This window comes from Rosa rugosa, chromosome 3 (assembly GCF_958449725.1).
Source record: "Rosa rugosa chromosome 3, drRosRugo1.1, whole genome shotgun sequence".
In the NCBI taxonomy this organism is placed as follows: Eukaryota; Viridiplantae; Streptophyta; class Magnoliopsida; order Rosales; family Rosaceae; genus Rosa; species Rosa rugosa.
In genome coordinates, this window is record NC_084822.1 from 47,106,101 (window position 1) to 47,130,319 (window position 24,219).

Here is a 24,219-nt window from a genome sequence, read left to right on the forward strand (position 1 = left end):
ATTATGAATGACAAGATTGAGGGGGAGATATTGGGTCAACCTCTTATGAAGTAATAAATTCTTTCGTGTTAAACAAAGGTATTTCAATCTTCTTTCATATTGCAAGATTAGTTTGTTTTGGTTGGTTGTTTGAGTTCGTGTTTCTTTTCCTGTTTGTTCTTAGCTATCTCGATTATGGGATAGAGCCAATTGAAATTGGGTTTGTTCCTAGAATCACTTATACCACTGTGAGCCAATTGAAATTATGGAATGGAGCCGATTGAAATTGGGTTTGTTCTTAGAATCCCATATGGAGACCATCTGTGGGTTCTCTTAAAAGCATCAGCTGTGAGTCATTCTCTACTTACTGAAATACACCAAATTTGTGGGAATTTCAATGTTCAAGTGAATTGTTTTGTTTATTATCTTCATTCTATATCACTTTCCATATGCCTGTTTGCTTAGAAAGTTTGGTAATTTAGAGATCTAGGTTGAATTCATACGAATTCTGAATTTGAGTTCAATATATATAAACCTAATTTTGTTTTTTTTCTTTCACACTCCCACAGATCGACTGTGCATGGTTATATATAATCTAATGCCTGGAATTCCTTTTGCCCAGTAATAAATATATAGCTTTTCTTTCACTTTGAATATATATATATATATATATATTCCCTTTTAATTCGAAGAAGAAAAAAATGTGTCGTGTCAGACAACATGCATGAATTATTGTCATATATATGTTGAGTGGCTAGCTAGCTAGAGATCAGACTCACACTCTGTTAGAAGCGGGGGAGCATATTGATGATGAATAGAGAAAGATAGGTAGATATACTGGAGAAAGATGCATTTATAATAATTTTGAGGAGTCTGGTATGGATGAAAGGAAGGAATGTGAGGAAGTGATGACTGTGATGGGCACACATTTGGTTGGGTTTTGGTTCTGCTTGCATCAATCCCTCAAGTAAAATTAGAATTTGGATTCTAATATTTGCAATTTTTTAATTTTTCTTATATATTTGGAAACCAGATGATGAACAAGAAATCCAGTAATTGTGCAATTTATGAAAATCGAATCTTGCATCTATCTGTGCTGTTTGTGTCAATTCCAGGTATGCATAATATTTTGGAGTTAATGGTTTTGCATTGTAATTGATGTCACAGATCGATATTTGGAGTTGATGGTTTTACATCTCTGAAAAGCATAATTGTCCAAATTGTTACTATACTGGCCAAGTCTTCAGGACTATGAATCTATGATGTTGATTGAAAGGGCTGCCAAGACAAAAGATAATGAGAGATGGTCAATAATCATCACTGTATTTGTAAAATATTTTTTGGCTATATTTCAATAGTTTGTATTATCGTGTTTATTTTGGTGATCAATTTTTTATTCGGTCAATTACTTGATTTTGCATGAACAACTTTTCTTCAAAACTGTCGAAGTTTTGCTTAAACAATAATTTCAAAACATTAAGTACTGCACACGCGCCGGAAGGCTAGTTCAAATAAATAGAAGGTACATATGGATGGAGGACCAGACCAATGCCATTAACTGATGCAAGACTCTCAAACTCGCTTAACATATATGCGAAAAATAACAATAATTAAAAAGATTGTCTTTAGTGTATTGGAAATTAATTTGCAGCTTCAGATATCAACTGAAATGCATCTTTCATGCATGCTTGCAATTTGTTGGAATCTATGAAGCCTTTTTCAGCTCCCATGGCAATCCTTAGCTTTCCCATATAACTCATTGCTGTTATAGTAAGACTCTGCAAGACCAGAGACGTAAGAAAAATATAATAAATATATTATGATTATGGTTGAATCACTTAAATGAGAAAAAGCTATCTAAAATTGGACAACTCGTAGATTTACCATTGGGTGAACTTGTTCAACGCATTTATGCTTATTGAATTTTCATGCTATAATTTTAAAATGCAAACCGTATGCAAAAACTAAATTGAATAGAATATCATTCTACAATTATATCAAATAGATGGATCGGTGATGAACTGTCCACGTATTAATACCCATTGAGAGCATCTTTAGCAATGCTAGCCATTTTTTAGTCAAATTTTAGCTAAAGTAGCTAAAAAGTCATTTTAGCTAGCCACTTTAGAATTACGTCTGCATCAATGCTCTCTATTTTAGCTAGTTTTGAATTTATATTATTTTTTAAATGAAAATTAAATAGTTTAAATGTATTTATAAATTACATAAAATATATTAAAAGGAATGTTTTAAATTATAGGGAGCTTCATCTTGCTCTCTATATTTAGGAGCGAGATAGCTAAAAATTATAATAGAAAGCCACTTAGGAGTCTGGTGCAGCTATTAAAATAGATAAAAAGCTAAACATGCTCTCCAAAATAGCTAAAGAGCCAAAATAGAGAGTATGCTAAAGATGCTCTGAAGATTAAAAAAATGGTGTGACTATTGACACCTATTAGTTTTCTCAATGTACCCCACAATCCAAGTTTTCTCCATAAAAATCCAATTTTTTCCCATGATTTACTAAAATTAAAGGATTAAATACTGTTTACTCCTTATACTTATAGGGTTTCATCGTTTCAGTCCCTGACCTTCGAATTTCACCTACAAAGTCCCTGAACTCTCAATTTTCTTCCAATTGGTCCCTGCCGTCAAAATTTTCTGTTAAAGTTGCCAGAAATGTCCATTATGCCCTCACTTACTTTGTTTTTTAAAATTTATTTTTCTCTCTCTTTTATTTCTTTTTTTCATTTCACCTCTTGAAGGTCTGTGGATTGGAACCATCTTGATGAGGAGATGAACAGGAGGCGAGAGAGCCGGAAGAAGAAGAAGAGGTAAAAAGAAAAAAATAAATAAATAAATAAAAAGAGGAAGATAAATAAATATATATATATATATATATATTTTAAGTAAATGAGGGTATAATAGACTTTTTAGGGGAAGATAACGGAGTTTTTGACGGATGCTTAACGGCAGGGACCAATTGGGAGGAAATTGGGAGTTCAGGGACTTTTTAGGTGAAATTCAAAGGTCAGGGACTGAAACGATGAAACCCTATAAGTATAGGGAGTAAGCAGTACTTAACCCAAAATTAAATAACAAACATCAAATCAATAAGATTTGGGAAAAAAAATCAAAAAATGAAAAAAGAAAAAAAGAGAGAGAAGAATGATTGCAACGTATTCGAAGATCCATCTTTTTAACCTAATCCATCAGAGAGTATTCAGTGTACTGACATGCACTTACACCAACATAAATAGACAGTTGAATAACATCAAGTATATTTTTTTGTTACTAATAAAAAGGTTGCCTATAAATACCAACAGCTGAGATCTGTTGGTTCACTTGCACCGTCGGCGCATAGGAAAATTTTCTCTAATGCATAGGCTGCCGAGATGGATATTGGCAACACACCCCCAACTTTCTCCTCCTTCCTCCTGTGTTCTCTCTTAACTTCTCTTTGTGTGTTTCTTCGATTGGTGTTGAATATCAACAGAAAAAAAAAGTTGTATGAAATTGAGTTTAACTTCAAAAACTTCTAGAACAGATTACCTTTCCAATTCAAACACTATTACTTTGAAAATGGATCAAAGTGGTCCTCACGGGGATCTATCTCTAAATTCTTAGGACAAAGAATGGATTCAAGAAGGTCTCAAATCTAATCCTTGAAAAGAGACACTCTAAGGCCCTGTTTGGGATTGTTTCGCTTTTTAAAAAATCAGTTTTTGTCTAAAATTTTAGATTTTACTTTGTTTGGTAAATAAATAAAAAGCAACTTTAATTATAAATTATAGGTCACTGGCAGCAAATTTTAGAAGCAACCCAAAAGCTACTCTTAGAAGCTACTTTCTATCAAAACACACTCTGAAGTTGTTTTATGTACTGATAGCACTTTTAAGATTATTGTTTACCAAACACGAAACTATTTTAATTCACAACTAATTATTCTCAAAACATAGCAGAAGCAGTTTTTTTTTTTTTTTTAAGTCACAGCAATCCCAAACCAACCCTAACTATTATAAATTCGCGTAAGGTTTTAACCATAAATTTATGCCCAAACTTATAATCAAATGTTGATACAGAATAACCTATTTCATTAACTACAACACAAGTTTAGTTGCAAAGAATAGTATAGAATTTTGTGGATCTGATGCTGTATAGGTGTTGCTCAAAGCTTGTCAAAGTGCCTTTGAATAATCTAGGGTGATCATTCTCATATGTCAGTGATTAACAGACATATATATTTTCATGAAAAACAAATATGCATAAAATTTGTGCAAAATAGTTGATTAATTATTTTAAAAAATATAGATGTATATATTACCTGAGGTGAACCGACCACCATAAAGTAGACTCCTTTAATGGGTTGATCAGCCAAAGACATTTGTTCTAGTGGCCCAATCATATTTGTGACTGCCATGCTTGAGTTCATGAGTGTTCTATGAATGTATCCAGCCGCAACCTACAAAGTAACAAAACCAAACCGTTGATATGATAGCCCAAACCCAAAACAGCAAGGTTTCATTTTCATTTTTAGGGAAGTGAACTCCACACTCTCTATTTTTCAATCTATACTTCTCTTTTTCTTTTTTAGTTACTTAAATTTTATCTTTAATAACTTGAATTTTATCTTTTCATAAGAACTTGAACCAAAAAAGGAAAGAATGAGTGTGGATTGTAAAATAGAGAGTGTGGATTTCAATTCCCTATTTTTATTATTGTTTGTTTTGATTGCCATACTTTCAGCTTTGTATTCACCTATCTAGTGCTACTGTTTTGACAGACTTTGTAGTATTATTGTTTTAGATATATTTATTAGGCATTATTTTGTTTGGAAGATAGCCATAATTTGATACGTGTCTTATTTCAAAATTGAACTTTATATTTTCTCTTTAATTAAAAGCCAAAGAGTTTATAGGGGGTGGGTGGTTATGTGGTTTTATTTTAGGTAAAATAGTCAAATTATCCCCTAATTTTTTTCATAGTTGCTAATTTACCCCCTGACATTTCAATTTTGATTCTTTAAACCCTAACTTTTCTAATTCTTGCCAATTCACACCTTACCGTTAACTTTTTGATTTTCCATCCATTTTTTTCGTTAACTTGACCTCACATGCTGCGCATTTTCGTCTTTTCAATTGTCATCCAAAAAAAAACGTAAGCATAACGTGAATGAGACACTTTTTTTTTCTTTTCTTTTTGAGAGAAATCAAAGGAAAAAAGCAAAGGTTTTTTTCTTCTTTAAACATGGAAGAGATGAAGCCTTCATCGTAGAAAGTATTGAACCAAAACTGATTATATCTCTGAGTTTGGAATGGATAAGGTGAAGCTAAAGAATAATACTGTAAGTGACTAACATCTTAATTTTTCCTTGTCTTTGAGTTCTAGTGAATTTTAAATTAGAGTTTTCTGGAAAGGAAAGAACTTGGCTGACCAGCCCTGGTCAGGAGGGGCTGACCACAGCCACTAACAATCTGACAGCTGTCTTTTTTTTTTTTTTGCCCCTTCCCTTTCGGTTCTCCTTCTTCAGTTCTTCCTCTTCCCCGTGCTGCTCTGCTCCAATTTTCAAATGCCGAAACTACCCTCCACCACCAGCACCACCCCACCCACCCAACCCAACACCAGTCCCACCACTCGCCGCCGCCGCCGCCTCAAACCCCACAGACTCCGCTTCAACAGCCTCCGCCTCCTCCGCGGAGCGCAAGCTCCGAGACCACGTGGACCTCCACAGCCTCCACCGCCGTCTTCCACGTGGGATTTCTGGGACCCTTTTGTGCCGGCTTCGTCTCGGTCGGTGACCGAGGAGGAATGGGAGGCTACTACCACCGCGTCGGAGGCCTGTCACCGGGGCGGAGAGCACCGTGGCGCCGCCTTCGGTTGTTAGTGGGTTTTCGAAGGACAGTGAGGCTAGCTCGATGGCAATGGTGGTGTCCAGGAATGCTAAGGATCTGGTGGAGATCATTAAGGAGCTTGATGAGTATTTTCTTAAAGCTGCCGATGCCGGTGGCCATCTCTCGTTTCTCTTGGAAGTTCCCACTCCTGGATTTTCTTCTCAGATTAAAGGAGGTAAGTGTTAGTTTTTGAAATTTTCACGTAAACTAGGAGAGAAGAGGAAGAAGGAGAACAGAGGAGGAAGAACTGAGGAAGGAGAACCGAAAGGGAAAGGGGCAAAAAAAAAAAAAAAGACAGCTGTCAGATTGTTAGTGGCTGTGGTCAGCCCCTCCTGACCAGGGCTGGTCAGCCAAGTTCTTTCCTTCTGGAAACGTTGATTTCGGTCGACTGGTGTATGGTCCCAAAACTCTGTACTTTTGTTTGGTTTGTTTAATATCAAATAGGGTTTCTTAATTGTCTTTTGTGTTGATCAAACAGTTATACGAAAGAATAACTGCTGCTACTGCTTCTATTTTGCTGCTTTAACTCCTTGGATTACAATTTTAGTCCAGGCCTTTTTACCTATTGAAGCTTACCCATGAAGATTGCAATGAATATTTAAAAGCTGGTTAATCAAGGTTTAGGTTTGCAGTCAATAATGCAGAAGAACAATGCTTGGTTTCCTTTAGTCCTTGTGTTTTGTAAGGGAACAGCCCTGTTCATGATTTAATTACTTCAATTACAATTTCTCTTAAAATCTATGGTCTTCAAAACTACCCAATGAAAGGTTGCTATCAAACGGTTGGTTCATTCTGGTTTTCACTCTTCAAGAATAGTTTTCTTAGCTAGATTCTTTAACAGCTAAAGAGAATAGAGAATTCTCTATTGTTGATGTCAACTTGCGTCTTTCTTAATCACAACTTGTGTCAACTTGTAGTCAATAACTGAACCTTGTCATTCAGTTTCCTACTTCAATTGATTTTAGGGGAAGTCAACAACAACTACACTACTTTATTTTAGGGCTCTGTTCATGCTTTAATATTTTAACTCCTTGGATTACAATTTTATGTTATCTAGGTCTTTTTAACTACTCAAACTTACCCATAATGTGGGTTGATTCTCTATATGTTGACTTATGTATGTATGTATGTATGCACACACAGACACACACTACTACTGCTTATTTGATTAATGTAATTAATGTATATATATCTACAAAGCTATCATCTTTATGATCAGCACTGCATGCTTGTTTTGTATATATACAGTCATTTCTTGTTATTTGATTAACTAATCAAATGTTTTTTTCTTTTCTTTTTTGTGTGTGTTTTGTACAGCTGATCTGGACAATTTTACTCTTGAAATTAGATATGGAAGTGTATTTTCTAGTGGAGAGTATTTGGGTGATTTTGTATGTTGGGTTAGACAACTATGACGTTAACTTGTTTAGCAAGTGGGACTTGGGCCTTCTCCTAATTTGCGCTTCACAAGATTTTATGGTTAAATTTTCGGCGGGTTCTGTCAGGCACACCTGCAGGTTGTAAGAACAAGCCTTAAAACCCTCCTATACCCTTCACACTTTATTGACACATAATAAATATTTTGTGACCCCCAATATATTTTGTTGACTAAAAATAAACTATTTATGACCCACAATAAACCACGGGAAAAATTAGACATTTAAGAAAATTTTCTTGAACTTTAATGATTAGGTTCGGATGAAACTTATGATAACTATGAAGAATATAGGTAACGACAGCAACATTAAATCAATTATTTCTTTTTATGTTGGAAATGCAATTAATCACTAAAGATTTAATAATTTTCTTTTGACTAATAAATTAGAAATAAATATTTATTCACATATAACTAAATTTAGTAAAGTAATATTGTAAGAGGAAATTTTCAAAAATGGTTAGTTAAAATAACTTTGAGGTATATTTTTAAACATAAAAAAAATATGCTAAGATGCTTTAATAAAGGAAAAAGTGTACACAAGGCTTGTTTGGATTACTTCTGAAAAGCCTAAAAGATTTTATCAGACTTGATAAGAAACACTTTTGTACGAGGAAGTGTTTCCTTAAATCACTAAACATGTTTGTAAAACCCATCCAAAACAGGGAGGTAGGGGAATTGGGCTAGGTCAGCTGTTGGGTGCTAGGGTTGTGACTTTTCCTTTGGGCCTTTTGGGATTGTTTTTTTGTTTTAGTTTTAATTTTATGCTATGCACTTTCTTGCACCCTATATGTTTTGTGCACCTTAAAGTGTTTAGTTTAGGCTTACTAGTTTTAGTGAGCTTTGGATGTTCAATGAGTGGACTTATCTCTATGTTATCACATTTTCTCATCTGTCTATAGATGGCAGTGGAAAAATATGTAATGGTCATTCTGATTTGAGTTGAATGAAATTGAGATAATATTTATTCAATAAATAAATCACCAAAAATGGATATTTTTTTTATCACTTATAGTTAAAAAAATTTACCACTTTTTTTTAGGGTACAAAAAGAAAGTTAGCTAATGAGACATGGAGGAATTAATATAGCTAAAAAGTTATAATTGCATTGTTAATAATTAGTTACCTCAGCGCCTCTAAATTTCTTCAAAATGTCCCAGAGCCTAATAGTGAGGTACCAAGCTGAAGAGCTTCTATGTCTCTTGACTATCTTCTGTGCTTCCCATACAAAATCCAATGGCTTGGAAACTTCACTCGACTTGGGCACCGGGACATGCAAGAACACAAATCGGTTGCCCCAAGAAGACTTGCTTGGTTCCATCAACATCTCCTGCACTGACTTGTAACCCGCAGCAAGTCTAGTATTCAGCAACACCAATGCCGTGCAATTCTGGCTACTTGATTTTTCACTATTCATCCGTTGCATGTACATTCGGGTGCCCAGAAAGATTGTTCCCGCAATAACATCATTTATCGTCTGCATGCAACCAATTGTATTTGCATTAGTTAAAACCTGTTTCAATAACAATAATGACATATATATAGCTAGTATTGCTAGCCCCTTTCGTCCATTTGTTCTTCCCAACCCTAATCAATACATCATTGTACAGCAAACAAACAGTGCACCAACACAATCTAACCAAAAGATTTACGTACCTCAATAACTAATGAGGTACATAACTACATACAAGTAAAAGATTAGTCTATCTAGCTTACCACTCCAAGCTTGTTCTTGATAAGTTTGATTTCCTCAATAGACAGCATCAAGGTCGATATGGACACAGGCCGAAACTCAACTCCATCAACGCCGGACCTTATTGGTGTTCGATCATCTTCAACCCAAGTGCCCTTTAAAATGCTCCAACTAAAATCCCATGCACCGTTGATAACGGCAGAAAGTATCTTAGGCACAAACTCAAACACACGAGATCGACTACTAGTTTCATTCTTTGCACCCATTAGTGGAGGAAATGTCAGAGGAAGAGAAGGATTGTGAGCATTTTGGAGACAAGAGAGAAGAGCGCCCATGAGAGAGTAGCCATCGCCAAGGGCATGATGGATCTTGAATATTAGTTGTCCAGCTGCATGACTTGTTGGGTATTTGAAAAGATGAATTTCCCATAATGGCCTGCTTTGTGGGAATGTTTCTGATGCTATCTTCGTTATATATTCATCAAAGTAAGTATCATATGATTCAAGTGACATTCCGGATGGGAAAATGGGGACATGTACATGGTCTTCCAGCTTCACTTGAACCCTCTTCCACTGCTTATTCTTTTCATCTACATCTTTAACCTGCATTCATTAATTAATGTTACAAATTATTAAGTAGGGCAATGATATCCTCAATGAGGCCTAAGATTTGTGGCCTCAAATCCTAGGTGTCATGCCATGTAAGCAAATTCAAATTTTATTTTCAATTCCACATAATAAATCTTGTCACATCATACTATTGCAACACCAACTTTACCCTTTTAAATTTCCTTTTAGATGTTTGGGGATGAATCAATTACATTAAAGAATTAAATTAGGTGACGAAAAAAAAAGATAAGCTATTAATTATGTATTCATTTAAGAGATATGTCTATAAATTCTTTGACAATTATTTTTCTTCATTTAATTAAATTCTTTCCTATAATTTTTCTTTCCAAATATCATCAATATAGTCAAGAAATAGTCATGAACTTTTCTTTTCAAATATTGATTAATTTCCTCCAAAAAAATAGCATTAATAAATTGAATTTGAAAAATACATATGTCTAAATTAAGAGGTAAGAAAAAATTTCATCGATTAATTATCATCTACAAATCTAAATATAAGGAAAAAAAAACAAACAAAAATAATAATAAACTCAAAATATAACATGTAAACCCTAGCTACATATAGAGAAAAAAAAAATTAACATAAGAATACATATAATCATATGAATATGTACTTTTCACATTATACTTTCAAAATTTACAAGAACCCAACAAAGGTTGAATTCATATACATGTGTTATGCAAATCTATTGATCGAGTGTATGTGCAAATCTATTGACTGAATTACAATGAATTTTTTTTCCATTCTTGATTGAAGAAAAAAATTGTTGTTTAAATCTAAGCATGAGAGTAATGAAAAGAAAAAATGAAAAAAAAAAACCAAAATAATTTTTGTTTAGAAGAAAACCAAAGTAACTTAGATTCATTAGATTTTGGAAGGATAAGATTGTCTTTTTCTCAAGAATTACATGTCATGATATGACAAATTAGTGATGTGTGTAGGTGACATGGCATGACACCTAAGATTGAGGCCACAAATCTTAGGCCTCATTGAGGCCACAAATCTTAGGCCTCATTGAGGCCACAAGTCATTTTCCTTATTGAGTAATTACTGTCGACACATATGCAAGAGGGAATTACTTAGTTTCCCTATCTCGTGTGTGTGTGTGTGTTTATATATATATATATATATATATATATATATATATATATATATATATATATACAGATCCTATCCAGAGCGGAGCTCCGCTTTGAAATTAACGGTGTGAAGTTCGAGTTTTGGGTCACTTTTTGATCGCACATCCACATCTCGACCGTTCAGTTTTTAGGTACTAGTGTATAGATCATCTATGCAAATTTTCAGCCAAAATGATGATCGTTAAGGCATTGATAACTTCCTTAAAGCTAGTACGGTTCATGTTGACAGATTCAGTCCATCCATTGGTTTAAGTGAGTTAGATACCTTAACGATAATCAATTTGACTGAAAATTTGCAGAGATGATCTACACAGTAGTACCTAAAAACTGAACGGTCGAGATGTAGATATGCGATCGAAAAGTGACCCAAAACTCAAACTTCACACGTTAATTTCAAAGCGGAGCTCCGCTCTGGATAAGATCTATATATATATATATATATATATATATATTAGCATTTCTTCACACATGCAGAGCATGTGTAAGTTATTATTATTTTTTTACAGAAAATAAAAAAGAAAAAAGTTAATTATTGCAGAGAAAAGATAATGGGGAGAGAAAAATGGATTGTGGATATTTTTTTTGTTTATTTTTTTAATAAAAATATATTTTGTAAATGTCTTAATTATCCTTCTGATTTATTAATTCTCAAAGTTTATTAATCTTATTGGGTCATTTCTGTCAGAATTCTAGATTTTAGTTAACAAACCCTATTTTCTTAATAATAGTATATATATATATATAGGAGAGAGAGAGAGAGAGAGAGAGAGAGAGAGAGTACCATGATGGAAGAGAAGCGTGGATTGATCGGGAGGAAGACATTTTTAAGAAGTGACAAAGTTTGAGAATCGTTGATTGGAACTTGTGCTTCCAAAACAGCAATAATTGCAAGAGATAAGACAGTGCTGTTGAAGAATTGACCACCAGGGCTCACCGGCTCTAATAGTAGTCCTTCTTCTCCAAACTCCATATTATTTGATACTAGCTTGCCTATGTTTTGCCTTCTCTATATAATATATTTCCCGTGTTCCTTGGAACCGGCAGATAGATCGATGTTTATATAACCATAGGATGGATGTGAAGTTGTGAACCAATAATTCTTGGTGATAATTAGCTAGACCTACAGGCTGGCTATTTAGGAAAAAAAATTATGGGGTTTGTATCCTCTAACGGTCTAACCACTGCATGCATGTGAAGGAGAAAGATCGACATGCATGGAGCTGGCCCTTGATTGCGAACATACAGAGCACTATTTGCTTGATAGATTCATGCATGTGAAGGAGAAAGATAGACAGCATGGAGTTGGCCCTGTACAGAGCACTATTTGCTTGATAGATTCATGGATGTGAAGTTGTGAACCAATCATTCTTGGTGATAAGGCTATTTAGGTAAAAAGAATTCATGGGGTTTAATTAGCTAGACCCACAGGCCGGCTATTTAGGTTTGTATCCTCTAACTAATGTGTACGTGAGAGATGGAGAAAGACCGACATTCGTTGGTCGTTGGTCGTTGGTTAGATCGGAAAAAAATTTGCTGTCTAGCTATGGTTAGCTAGGACTGCCCATTGTCTGTCATCGAAAAAAAAAAGGACTGCCCATAGTCTGTCATCGAAAAAATAAAAAAAATAAAAAAAAATAAAGGACTGCCTATGGTCCTTTATTGGCTAACTAGCAATGTTGCCCGCGCTTTGCTGCGGGATTTGGAGCTAATTCTCCCGTGCGATGGTGCGGGTTAAAAGATGATAATTTTGAGCAAAGATATAGTTCAAGATTAAACTAAAATCAACCGCTACATAATGGAACAATTACTTGCTTGGACCTAAAACTGAGAGCATAGCTTGTATACATAAAAATATGATGTACATCATATTACAATTGAGCAAGTAGAGAGAGATTTCATGGATTGCAGCTTTAAGAAAATCAATGAAGCCCATCATATTTGTCAGTGTTCAACTCTTTCGGTCTCCATATCCTTGTAAGTTATTGCTGTCCATCTACAATAAAAGAATAAAATGAGTAGTTAGTTTTTTTGTATCAGATTCAATATCTTAACTTGAATGGTAACTTTTCTTAACATTTTCAATTATACTTATGTCCTCGTTAGATAAATACTTGCCATGATTACAAAGGCCAAAATCAAAATTTAGCTTTAACAAAGATAAACAACATTCTTTATGGGTCATTAATCCTAGAAGCAGAATTCACAACTTCTGTATCTACAGTTATGAATGAGAGGTGCACAAAAGATGCAGTAAATTTATAGTTGTGCTTTGTGTATCTGACTCACACGGTCACACATATAACATAGCACATCATAATTAAAGGAAAAAAAGTTGTGCTTAACAACATATAAAAATATCATAAAATCGAAGTTCACAAAAAAAAAAAAAAAACATATATAAACTCTCCCATATAGGTTCCACTTTTTCAGAGCACAAATTCCTCACTTCCATTTATCCGAATAAACAGTTAGTAAATCAATGTTCAGCTGGAGTTTACGTATGAGAACAGGTAATTGAACTGGTCATTACTATAACCATCAGCATCAACATTAGATTTTGATTTATAAAAAATAAAAAAATAAAAAAAATAAAGTAAAAAAGTTAGTTCCAAGAATTGAAAATTTTTGTGGAGAGAATAAGAATTTGATTCAAATACAACTTTTTTCGTTGAATTTTTTTAATATGAAGAGTGGAATTAACAATTATTCACTAAGCAGATGAAATATATGCTTATAAGTAGATCAAGTCTAACATACCTTTGTAATATTGTATCTAACTGTTTTTCATATTTTTTGTTTAACTAACATTATTAATGAGTATGTTATTGTGTGAAAGCACGGATTAATTAGAATTTTTTTTTTTTGTGTTGGAACAATCTGTTTATCATTGTAAACAGTTTTAAATACCTAGATAAGGTCATTAATGTTGAAAAGACTGAAAATTCTGAATAATTTAGATAAATAAATAGGCAGATGTATGTAGCTACATGTTTAGGGAGATATATATGTCTTGGTTTTTAAAATGTCAGAGGGGGAGTCTTTAGCTTGGGGAGACTGAAGCAATGGAAATGGAGAGGTCTCGGTGGCTGCTTTGGCTTTAATATTTATATATAAAGCGAGACTTCCATTGCCTGCAAAAACAAAAATATGAAAACCCTTTCAATGATCTATCCAAATCAATAAATTAAAATCTCAATCTTGATCAAAATCAAAATCAATTGTGGTCAAAATTTTGATGTTTTATTGATAAGTTTGAACCAAATACCCAAAATTGGCCGAAAAATTTATATAATGAAGTTAGCTGATACCTTTAAAGATTGAAACTTTGAATGTGAAACGGAAATTCGAAAATTGGGAACAGACTGAAATCGACCAAGACATCCCTTCCTCCTCTCTAAACTTTCCCTCAGCAAATCTTCTTCTTTTTTCTTCTGATTGGCAGGGAAAAGTCCCCTCCCTCTTTGCCTCCCACTCTGTGCAAGTCCAGCAAAAGCTCTTAGAGATTGAATCCAATTACAGAATTCGAATCCAGATTCTCACCTAGTTCTCAAACTCTCACCTAATTTTAAACTATCGATAAGAAAAACATGTTGCCTAGCTTTAACAACAAAATCGATAAGATTGGAAACAAAGTGATCTTCTTTTGCTGATATAGACTGCAGAGATTGGAAAAAAAAAAAAAAACCGTTGATTGAGCATAGACAAAGCCTTACCAAGTTTTGATGGAGATTAATTGGGATGGATGAGGCTGAGATCATGAAACAGTAGGTGGTGGGTGAGTGGAGGCTTCTAGAGTTGATTAAATGTTCCAAAGGTTAGCTTTATACTCAGTTATTCAGGGTAATCATAAAGCTCATCCCTTTCAGATACTGTTTCTGTCTATTCTGGAATTATCTCCACTCTTCTTTTTTGTCTGGATGCATATTTGTGACAGGTTGGACTGAATTGAGTGCTTGAATGAGCGATAAAGGATACAGATTGATTATCTCTTTCAAATTGCAGCTGTTTTAAACTCTGTTTTTCACCTTGATCTTCACTTTGAAAGGTTTCAATTTTTTTTTTCTTTCTTTCTTTAAGCATTTGACTTTTGTTTTGACTATATATTATAATTATTATTATATGATCTAAAGTTATAGAACAATAAAGGAAGCTCTTCTTTTCTGAAGTAACACATGTCACATGACTAATGTTAAATGTGTAAGCTATCGGTGGATAATGTAGGGCTGTGAATCTGAGACCGAGAAACCGATCCTGATACCGACCGAACCGGTACCGATACCGATCGGGTCGGTTTCATTTCTGTTTTCTGTAGTACCGAACCGAGACCGTACCGATATGTTGGGCTCTGGTCGGGATCGGATTTGGCCTTTTTAATACCGGGTTGTTACCGACCCGGCCCAATAATTTGCTCCAAATCGATGTAGGGTTGCAGCTCGGGTAGGTTATTCACTCATTTCAGTCATTTGCTCCAAATCGAAGCCGCCTTCACTCTCAAACAGCCAAACGCCCAAACCTCCTTTGTTCGATCACTTCGATCTTCGATGCACGACGATTCCATTCAAATCGTAGAGAAGAAGTAAGAACTAAAGAAGACAAGAAGTTGAAGCTCCGATTGACCGATTCCAATACGTCTGCAACTTTCAGTCTTTCACGAACTCAAGAACTCAAGAAGGCCTTGATTTGATTATCAATGAGAAAGGCCAGAAAGCTAGGAGTAAGTCTGACTGTCTGAGTCTGGGTTTTGATTCTTTTGAATTTCAAATGATTATCAAGAGATGTTTGTTAGTATGATGGTTGACTGGTTTCGGACTTCAGATTGATTATCATGTATTAGATAGTAGATACTCTGTAATACCCCGGAAAATCCAAATTAAATTCCGTTGATTTTTAGAAATGATTTCACGATAGTAGGAGCGAGTACGAAGCTTGGAGAAGTGTGGAATTAGTTCGAACGATTTTATTTTCGAAAACGAACGTTTTTTAGGGGGTCAACAAAGTTGACTTTTTATACGTTCAAAAATTGGGAAAACTTCCTTCATGAAAGTTGTAGAGCTCGTCGATACGAGTTCGTGGACATGTGGAACGCATTATTTGGAGTTCGTATGATTAAGTTATGAATATTTGAAAATTGGGAATTTTCTATAAATAGGAAAAATATCTGATTTTTCATTAAGGACGAAAAAATTATTTTTTTTTGCAAAATGACCCCCAGCCCCGATTCTCTCTCTCTGTTTTCCCCTCAGACCCGGCGGGTCGAGCTCGACCCGACCCGGATTTTTCACCACCCTCCGGCCTCCTCCGTCCCCGGACCCGGGCTTCCCTGAGATCGCCGCCCCACGTTGAGCCTCCCTCCGGTGTCGCCTTGCCCCGTCGCTGCTCCCAGACCTGGATCGAAGCCACCCAACCTCCAATCGGTGACCCGGACGGAACTCCAGTTTGCCGGCGTCTCCGAGGCCGATCCTCCCCATTTTTGTGATCTCCTCCTTCCCCTAATCATCCTCATATCCTCCTTGCTTGACGATTTGGAGTGTGGAGTGAAAGATCACGAGTTGAAGATTTCGACGTCCCTGATTCAATCTGGAATCTGATCAGACGCACGAGATTAATCCAACTTCAACGCTTGATCTAGGACGATCTAGGCCAAACCAGACTTAGCTCCAGGTATGGAAGTCGACCACCTTTTCATTTTGAACCAGTTTGTAGTTGGTCACTTTGCCATCTGAGGTGGTTGACCGGCGTTGACCGCCGCGTTGACCGCCCACTGACCACCGCTTGTGGCGGCGCATCAGACCATATTTCGAGTTTTCATTATCTAGGTGATGATCTATGCATCCATACGAGCGTTTTGATATATAACATGGTCATGTTAGAAAAAGTTGATAAATAGTGGATTTTCGTTTTGACGTTACTATTTAACGTTTTTACGTTTATCTTCGGTTTACGATCTGTGAAGATCTGACCATCGGTTTTGCTTCAATTTTGGATATGTTGATCGTATGACTGTCCCGGTGACTTTGTGAGGTCACGGGCGAAGATCCGACCGTTGGATCTTCGTATAATTGAGAAATAGTGATTCGGAAGGCGATTCGTGAGAATCTGACCGTCGGATTTTCATATAATTTTATGGAGATGTTTGTTAGAGTGATTCAAGAAGATCGGAGTCTTCGTGATAATTTTGGAGGATGATCCTAAAGGCGATCCGTGAGGATCCGACCGTTGGATCATCATTAAATTCAGATCCGACCGTTGGATCATCGTATGATTTCGATCTGACCGTTGGATCATCATTAAAATTAGAATCCGACCGTGGGTTTCCGTATATGTGTGCTTTTGAGTTGTTGGCTAAGTTAAGATCATTATTGGATTAGGTGATCGATGGATTTATTTGGCGGACGATTCGTGAGATTGTTAATGGAGCTGTTAAGAAGACGCAGCTGGAGTAGAGGTGAGTAAACCTCACGTGGTTCATATTACGAACCCAATATATTTAATTGCTTTATTTTGCAATCATATGAACTATTGTTGGTGTATTAGACATTCCTGTGTGAATGTCTGTATATATATTATTACGTGAAATAATATGTATTGTTGGAGTTGTGTTGAGTTTATTGTTGAGAAACAATATATTGTGAGAGGTGTTGAGTTTTATTGTTGAGGAACAATAAATTGTTGTGATCTGTGGAGATCACTAGGTCACGAGGTGACCATGGCATCTATTAGTGAATCACGCTCTCGTACCGGGCTGGTGGTTATTAATAGTATTAAATCGTAATCACGTCTGTGGCCGGACGAGTGGTTACGTTCAGTTAGAGCTCTAGTCTGTCTGCCAAATGTGGAGTGACTTATGAGTGAAATTGAGAGTAACTCATAAGTGTCAATATATATATGGTAACCTTATGAGGGAAATTGAGAGTAACTCATAAGGGTCTATATATATATATATGAGTCTGTCTACCAAATGTTGGGAAATCTTATGAGCGAATTTGAGAGTAACTCATAAGTGTCTATATATATATATGAGAGTGAGGGATCTTATGAGCTAAATTGAGAGTAACTCATAAGTGTCTACATATATATATGAGAGTGAGTGATCTTATGAGCTAAATTGAGAGTAACTCATAAGTGTCTATATATATATATGAGAGTGAGAAAGTAACGTGGGTTTGTGGTAGTCTTGAAATCTAATAAATCAACAGTTCTTTCTTGTTTACTCATACTGGCTGTAAAAAGCTTACCGGGTTTTGTGTTGTTGCAACTCCCGGTACACTATTCAAATTGTGTAGCGGGTAATCCTACAGGACAGGAGAACCAGGACGGTGATCGTGCGGTTAGAGCAATTGTTAGAGTTTTACAACAATTGTAAGTTGTGAGGTGTGTTATGCTCATTTGAGCTTTATAATATATTGTGAGAGTGAATTGTAATAATGAACTCGAAGTTTCGAGATTTGTTTTTTTGTAATTGTAATTATTCAGGTTTCGGATTTGAATTTATTATTCAAAATTCGGGGCGTGACAGTTTGGTATCAGAGCGTAAGGTACATATTTGGTGATAATCAGTACCTCCCGAGTGATGGCCCGTCTGCAGCGGATCCCCATCATATACTCTTCGGTACTGGTAAAATCATTGGGTATGTCTTAGTATGGGGTCTAGACAACGTGTAAGTCCGTAGGACGGTAGAGTTGTCTACTAAGTTCGTATTAGAATAAGTTTAGTTTCCGCGAGTTGTGATCTTCGAGGAATAGGAACCTCTGGATTTAACTCTGATGAGTCGGTGAGGTAGAGGTCGAGTCTGATGTAGGGACAGGACCTTTCTATGGAGACAGTTGAGGATGAGGTGGAGGCATTAGAGGTTGAGTTGCCTAGTCTACCTGTAGTTGATGTGATGGATGTTATTCTTGGGTTGAAATGGTGAAAGAGATTGAGACCCTAGGAATAGTTGAAAAGAGAATTGATCTCACCAACTCAAGATGATAGGAGTGTGAGAGATTATGAGACAGAATTCTCAAGACTATATTGGTGTTCGAGTGTAGTGATGTAATTTGGGAGATACTTATGTTACCTTTAATAAGGGTAGTATGTCAAGTGATCATGGCATAGGTTGACTTTGTAAGTGAAGTGGTGGAGCTTGTGTAGCTTCTTTGAGTTATCACCTTTGAGGAATGGGAACCTTTGGATTAAACTCTGGTGGAGTTATTGAGGATGGTTTTCACGAAAAACAGTATCCTTATGTGCATTGTAGTCGTTGGTTGTTGGGGTCATGGTGTTTGACCAATGCTTGTATCTAAAGTCGTTACGAGTATTTGACTAGTAGTTGTGATACTTTCCATTAGTTGGATATGCAGATGTTTTGAGTTGAAGAATACTTAGCAGTTATTGGTTGCTTAGTGATGGAATTGTGTTATAATGGAGCATTCATTCATGCACAGTTGTTTGGTGTTTAGGATAGCTACTATATATTAGCTAAATGTCGGGGTGTGGTTTGAGATCTGCGGATGGTATTGGAAATTATTGTGGAGTGCTGGTTCACTGACTATTGTTGAGTAGTAATGCATAATTCGTTGTTACTATGATGGATTTTGTGTATGGTTGACTTATGGAAAGATTGATATGACCTCGTGATAGGATTGACTGTGAAGAGACATTGTGTTGATGTATGAGCTTAGGTAATAACGTTGTTTTCAACTCTAGGAGTGCTAGGGTTGTATAACTAATTTATGAGGCCAGATACTGTTGTGAGGACAGATTATGGATTATGACGTGGTTAGTGTGAAGTGCTATAATCACAGAATTTTGACCCACTAGATATTGACTTACCACCAAATGAGCAGTGAGGTGATTCGTGGGTGAGATACTGAGTGTGGTACCAGTATCGATTAGTGGATGCTAAGATGGTACATATTGCTTGTTGAAGCAATTGATAGATGGAGTGATCGAGATTTTTTTTAGAGTTGTAAGTGTGACTCTAAAGATGTGGGTTTTTCCTAGCTAACTCAGGAAGTGTTTAGCTTTATTAATCCCTAATTCTAGCGACGAAATTATTGTGTTTGGTTTGACTCAGAGGATACTAGCTTGACCTCTGTGTGACTTAATTGATTGCTAGGTTTTGAATGATTGTTTGTGATAAATCATTTTGAAAGATGTGTGCAGCAGAGTCTCGATGGTTTTGAAAAGAGTATTAAGTGACCAAGGTTCGATCCTTGGTGTTGTTGTGGTTAAAAAAAAAAAAAGAAAAAGAAAACATGCACACAATCTTATTGATTTTATATTACAAAAAGGGAAACGAGGACTATGCTATACTAAGCCTAGTCAGCAGCTCCGGATGGGTTGAGGCTGAGCTCAAGAGAAACGTTTGAGCCACTGTGGTAACCGCCTGAGCCACCAGAATAGTAACCAAAAGCGCTACCTTCCTCGGAAGTAGCCTTCAGGTTACCAAAGACGTCCTCGCCGTGCACGGGGAACAGAGGAAGAGTTTGAGCCTCCTGGTGATCTCCTCCTCGTTGTTGCAGGGATGTTTGTCCTCCTGTTGTGCCAAAAGAGTTGTACTAGTATTAGTGTTGAAGTGTGAGGAAGAATATGAAACAGAATTTAAATCAAGAAATCCTTCATTACCAGTAGAATAGGTGGAACCAAAGTTGAGATCAATGGATCTACCATCATCAGTAGAACTAGTGGACCCAAAATTGATGTCAATGGATCCACCAGCTGGCCCAAAATTGATGTCGATGGATCCACCAGCACCAGTAGAACCAGTGGACCCAAAATTGAGATCAATGGATCTACCAGTACCAAGAGAACTAGTTCTCATGGGCACTGGAGCAGCCTGATTACACCTATTCATCTGCTTCTCTCGAGCCCTGACGTTCTGGAACCAAAAGTAAATGTTCTTACCCTCAACATACCCATACTGGTTCAGCTGGAGACAGATCTCGTGAATCTGCTCTGTAGTTGGGCACTTAAATCCCTTGACATAGTAAAGATCCTTGAGGATTCTTATTTGTTCTGGAGTAGGAATCCACCTGGTACGGCTTCGCCAGAAATCCATGTTGGCACTACTTCCAGCTGCTTGGGTGTTTCCTCCCTCCTCTGTTGGTTGCTGTTGTTGTGGTTCCATTTGTTGCGGGGTTTGGAGCTCCATTAGTTGCAGAGTTCGTGGCTCTTGGGTCATGGGGTGAGAGGATGTGGAAATCGAGGAATACATGGTTTAGTGTTTGAGGGAGATTTTGTTAGAAGGATTGGAGTTGTTGAACTGGTGATTGGAGATCTGAGATTCTCAGAGGAAAGATGAGATCGAATCTTCAAATGGAAGAAAAGATCTGAGAAAGAAGGATTGAAGATTTGGAGGAAAAGATTGAAGATCTGAAAGTTCAGAGGAAAGATGGGATTGAATCAACTAGATGGGAGAGAAGATCAGAAGAGAAGGATTGAAATTGATGAAGAAAGGATTTGAGAAGAGAAAGGCTGAAGAGTTGAGAGAGAAAGGCTTGAGCTCGGAAGAAAATTTCTTTTCTTTTGGAGTGAACAGTTTTTCCCCAGAATGCACCTATTTATAGAACAAGGTGAGCAGATCTCCACCGTTGGATGAACGATCTCAGAATTTGAATCCACGCGTTGGATTAAAGTCATCCGAAAACCCGGAAAAGTTGTTGGCGCGTGGAGAGCGTGTAAGGGGACAGGCCGAACCTCGAGATGCTGTGGCAGACAGCTTTAGCCGAAAGTGATTTGCTTTCCGTAAATCACGGAAGAGACGTGTCGTGGCACGTGGAGTGTACCGACAGTTTGTTGTTATTCTATCGCTTATGATAGAATAAATAAAAGAAGTTGCATGGATAGTAACGAGAGCAGCTGGTGCTCTAGTGGTTGAAGAGCAAGGCTCATGTACAAGAGGTCAGAGGTTCGAACCTTGCCTCTCGTTTATTTTTATTATGTTCGCTTATGACATAATAAGTAAAACATTTGTACACATTATATTAAGCACAGCTTGTGCTCCAGTGGTTGGTGGGCAAAGCCCTTGTGCAGCAGGTTAAGGTTTCGAACCTTGCCTCCCCCGTTATTTTATTTATGTCGCTTATGACATAATAAATATAACACGTGAGCATATATTAATGAAGGCAGCTCTTGCTTCAGTGGTTGGGAGCAAAACCTTCGTGTTTGAGGTCGGGAGTTCGAACCTTACCTCTTACAAATATTTTTGGATCTCGTATATGCTTGATATACGGACGTATATACGGTATGTACGGTATACATACGTATATACGGTCTGTACGGTATGTATACTTATATACAGTTGTACAGTATGCATACGTATATACGGTCTGTACGGTATGCATACGAATATACAGTTGTACGGTATGCATACGTATATACGATCTGTACGGTATGCATACGTATATACGGTATGTACAATTTCATACCGTAGCCGAGCTGGAAGTTGGTGGGCCGATTGGTAGGCCCAAATAGTAAGCCCAAATAGTAAGCCCGAATGGTAGGCCCAAATGGTAGGCCCAAATGGTAAGCCCAATTGTTCGGCCCGAATAGTAGGCCCAAATGTTAAACCCAAAGTGGTTTGGGCCGGTTCGAAATGTGGATGGTCCGATTTCTTCAGGCCCAATTGGCCAGCCCTAGTGCTTAGCCCAAGGATTGAGCAAGCCCAAGTCATCATCATTGGATGACATAATTTATTGGCGTGCTTTTGGGGATGATTTGTTTTGAGTGATGCATCTCTATGGTTGTGAAGAGTGGTGCATGCTTAAGTTTTACTATGGAGATTTACCGTGATGCTAATTGAGTAGCGAAACACTTTGTGGGAGTGTTTACTGTGCTTGTATGCCAGTACAGAGTGATGATCTATGTGATGATCTATGTGAAGATCTATGTGAGGATCTATGAGATGATCCATGTGACGATCTTGTGTATGTGATGTGGAGTGTTGTTGAGCAGTTGTTGTGTGCGTTTACGTTTGTGATGAAAGGATTTAGTGGCCATAGGAATGTATTTTTATACAAGGGTTGAGGCTTTGTAGATTACTACAGCTTTGGGAAAGATGGATATTCGATGGTTAGGTCAACCTTAATCGAGAGGAATTGACTTACGCTCAAATTTCGGGACGAAATTTCTTTAAGGAGGGTAGACTGTAATACCCCGGAAAATCCAAATTAAATTCCGTTGATTTTTAGAAATGATTTCACGATAGTAGGAGCGAGTACGAAGCTTGGAGAAGTGTGGAATTAGTTCGAACGATTTTATTTTCGAAAACGAACGTTTTTTAGGGGGTCAACAAAGTTGACTTTTTATACGTTCAAAAATTGGGAAAACTTCCTTCATGAAAGTTGTAGAGCTCGTCGATACGAGTTCGTGGACATGTGGAACGCATTATTTGGAGTTCGTATGATTAAGTTATGAATATTTGAAAATTGGGAATTTTCTATAAATAGGAAAAATATCTGATTTTTCATTAAGGACGAAAAAATTATTTTTTTTTGCAAAATGACCCCCAGCCCCGATTCTCTCTCTCTGTTTTCCCCTCAGACCCGGCGGGTCGAGCTCGACCCGACCCGGATTTTTCACCACCCTCCGGCCTCCTCCGTCCCCGGACCCGGGCTTCCCTGAGATCGCCGCCCCACGTTGAGCCTCCCTCCGGTGTCGCCTTGCCCCGTCGCTGCTCCCAGACCTGGATCGAAGCCACCCAACCTCCAATCGGTGACCCGGACGGAACTCCAGTTTGCCGGCGTCTCCGAGGCCGATCCTCCCCATTTTTGTGATCTCCTCCTTCCCCTAATCATCCTCATATCCTCCTTGCTTGACGATTTGGAGTGTGGAGTGAAAGATCACGAGTTGAAGATTTCGACGTCCCTGATTCAATCTGGAATCTGATCAGACGCACGAGATTAATCCAACTTCAACGCTTGATCTAGGACGATCTAGGCCAAACCAGACTTAGCTCCAGGTATGGAAGTCGACCACCTTTTCATTTTGAACCAGTTTGTAGTTGGTCACTTTGCCATCTGAGGTGGTTGACCGGCGTTGACCGCCGCGTTGACCGCCCACTGACCACCGCTTGTGGCGGCGCATCAGACCATATTTCGAGTTTTCATTATCTAGGTGATGATCTATGCATCCATACGAGCGTTTTGATATATAACATGGTCATGTTAGAAAAAGTTGATAAATAGTGGATTTTCGTTTTGACGTTACTATTTAACGTTTTTACGTTTATCTTCGGTTTACGATCTGTGAAGATCTGACCATCGGTTTTGCTTCAATTTTGGATATGTTGATCGTATGACTGTCCCGGTGACTTTGTGAGGTCACGGGCGAAGATCCGACCGTTGGATCTTCGTATAATTGAGAAATAGTGATTCGGAAGGCGATTCGTGAGAATCTGACCGTCGGATTTTCATATAATTTTATGGAGATGTTTGTTAGAGTGATTCAAGAAGATCGGAGTCTTCGTG

The 24,219-nt window shown here is 37.1% G+C and overlaps 1 protein-coding gene and 1 long non-coding RNA gene across 4 annotated transcripts; both read right to left on the bottom strand.

Moving 5' to 3' along the window:
- Nucleotides 1-1,407: 1,407 nt before the first annotated feature.
- On the bottom strand, nucleotides 1,408-11,809 carry LOC133736301 (wax ester synthase/diacylglycerol acyltransferase 4-like). 3 transcript variants are annotated; one of them, XM_062163748.1, is made up of 5 exons: nucleotides 11,549-11,808; nucleotides 9,022-9,600; nucleotides 8,432-8,782; nucleotides 4,304-4,441; nucleotides 1,408-1,757 (listed from the first exon to the last, which is right to left on the bottom strand). In XM_062163748.1, exons 1-5 carry the CDS (start codon nucleotides 11,735-11,737, stop codon nucleotides 1,620-1,622), a joined length of 1,395 nt encoding a protein of 464 aa, XP_062019732.1. In that variant the 5' UTR covers nucleotides 11,738-11,808; the 3' UTR covers nucleotides 1,408-1,619. The 3 variants fall into 3 exon arrangements, with proteins under 3 accessions (XP_062019732.1, XP_062019733.1, XP_062019734.1); XM_062163749.1 differs by lacking the exon at nucleotides 4,304-4,441 and having other exon boundaries at nucleotides 11,549-11,809; XM_062163750.1 differs by lacking the exons at nucleotides 1,408-1,757; nucleotides 4,304-4,441 and adding an exon at nucleotides 5,633-6,027.
- A 751-nt stretch (nucleotides 11,810-12,560) lies between these two features.
- On the bottom strand, nucleotides 12,561-14,639 carry LOC133739220 (uncharacterized). The gene is made up of 4 exons (XR_009860486.1): nucleotides 14,481-14,639; nucleotides 14,076-14,240; nucleotides 13,755-13,898; nucleotides 12,561-12,760 (listed from the first exon to the last, which is right to left on the bottom strand). It is a non-coding gene; the product is annotated as an uncharacterized LOC133739220 (long non-coding RNA).
- Between the last annotated feature and the right edge of the window lie 9,580 nt (nucleotides 14,640-24,219).

What these genes read in the sequence shown, in the direction of transcription:
- LOC133736301 (XM_062163748.1), bottom strand. Translation starts at nt 11,737, where the DNA reads ATGGAGTTTGGAGAAGAAGGACTACTATTAGAGCCGGTGAGCCCTGGT. An exon ending in TCAAGAACAAGCTTGGAGTG is followed by an intron (nt 8,783 to 9,021) that starts GTAAGCTAGATA and finishes GGTTGCATGCAG; the next exon opens with ACGATAAATGATGTTATTGC. An exon ending in TGGTGGTCGGTTCACCTCAG is followed by an intron (nt 1,758 to 4,303) that starts GTAATATATACA and finishes CTGGTCTTGCAG; the next exon opens with AGTCTTACTATAACAGCAAT.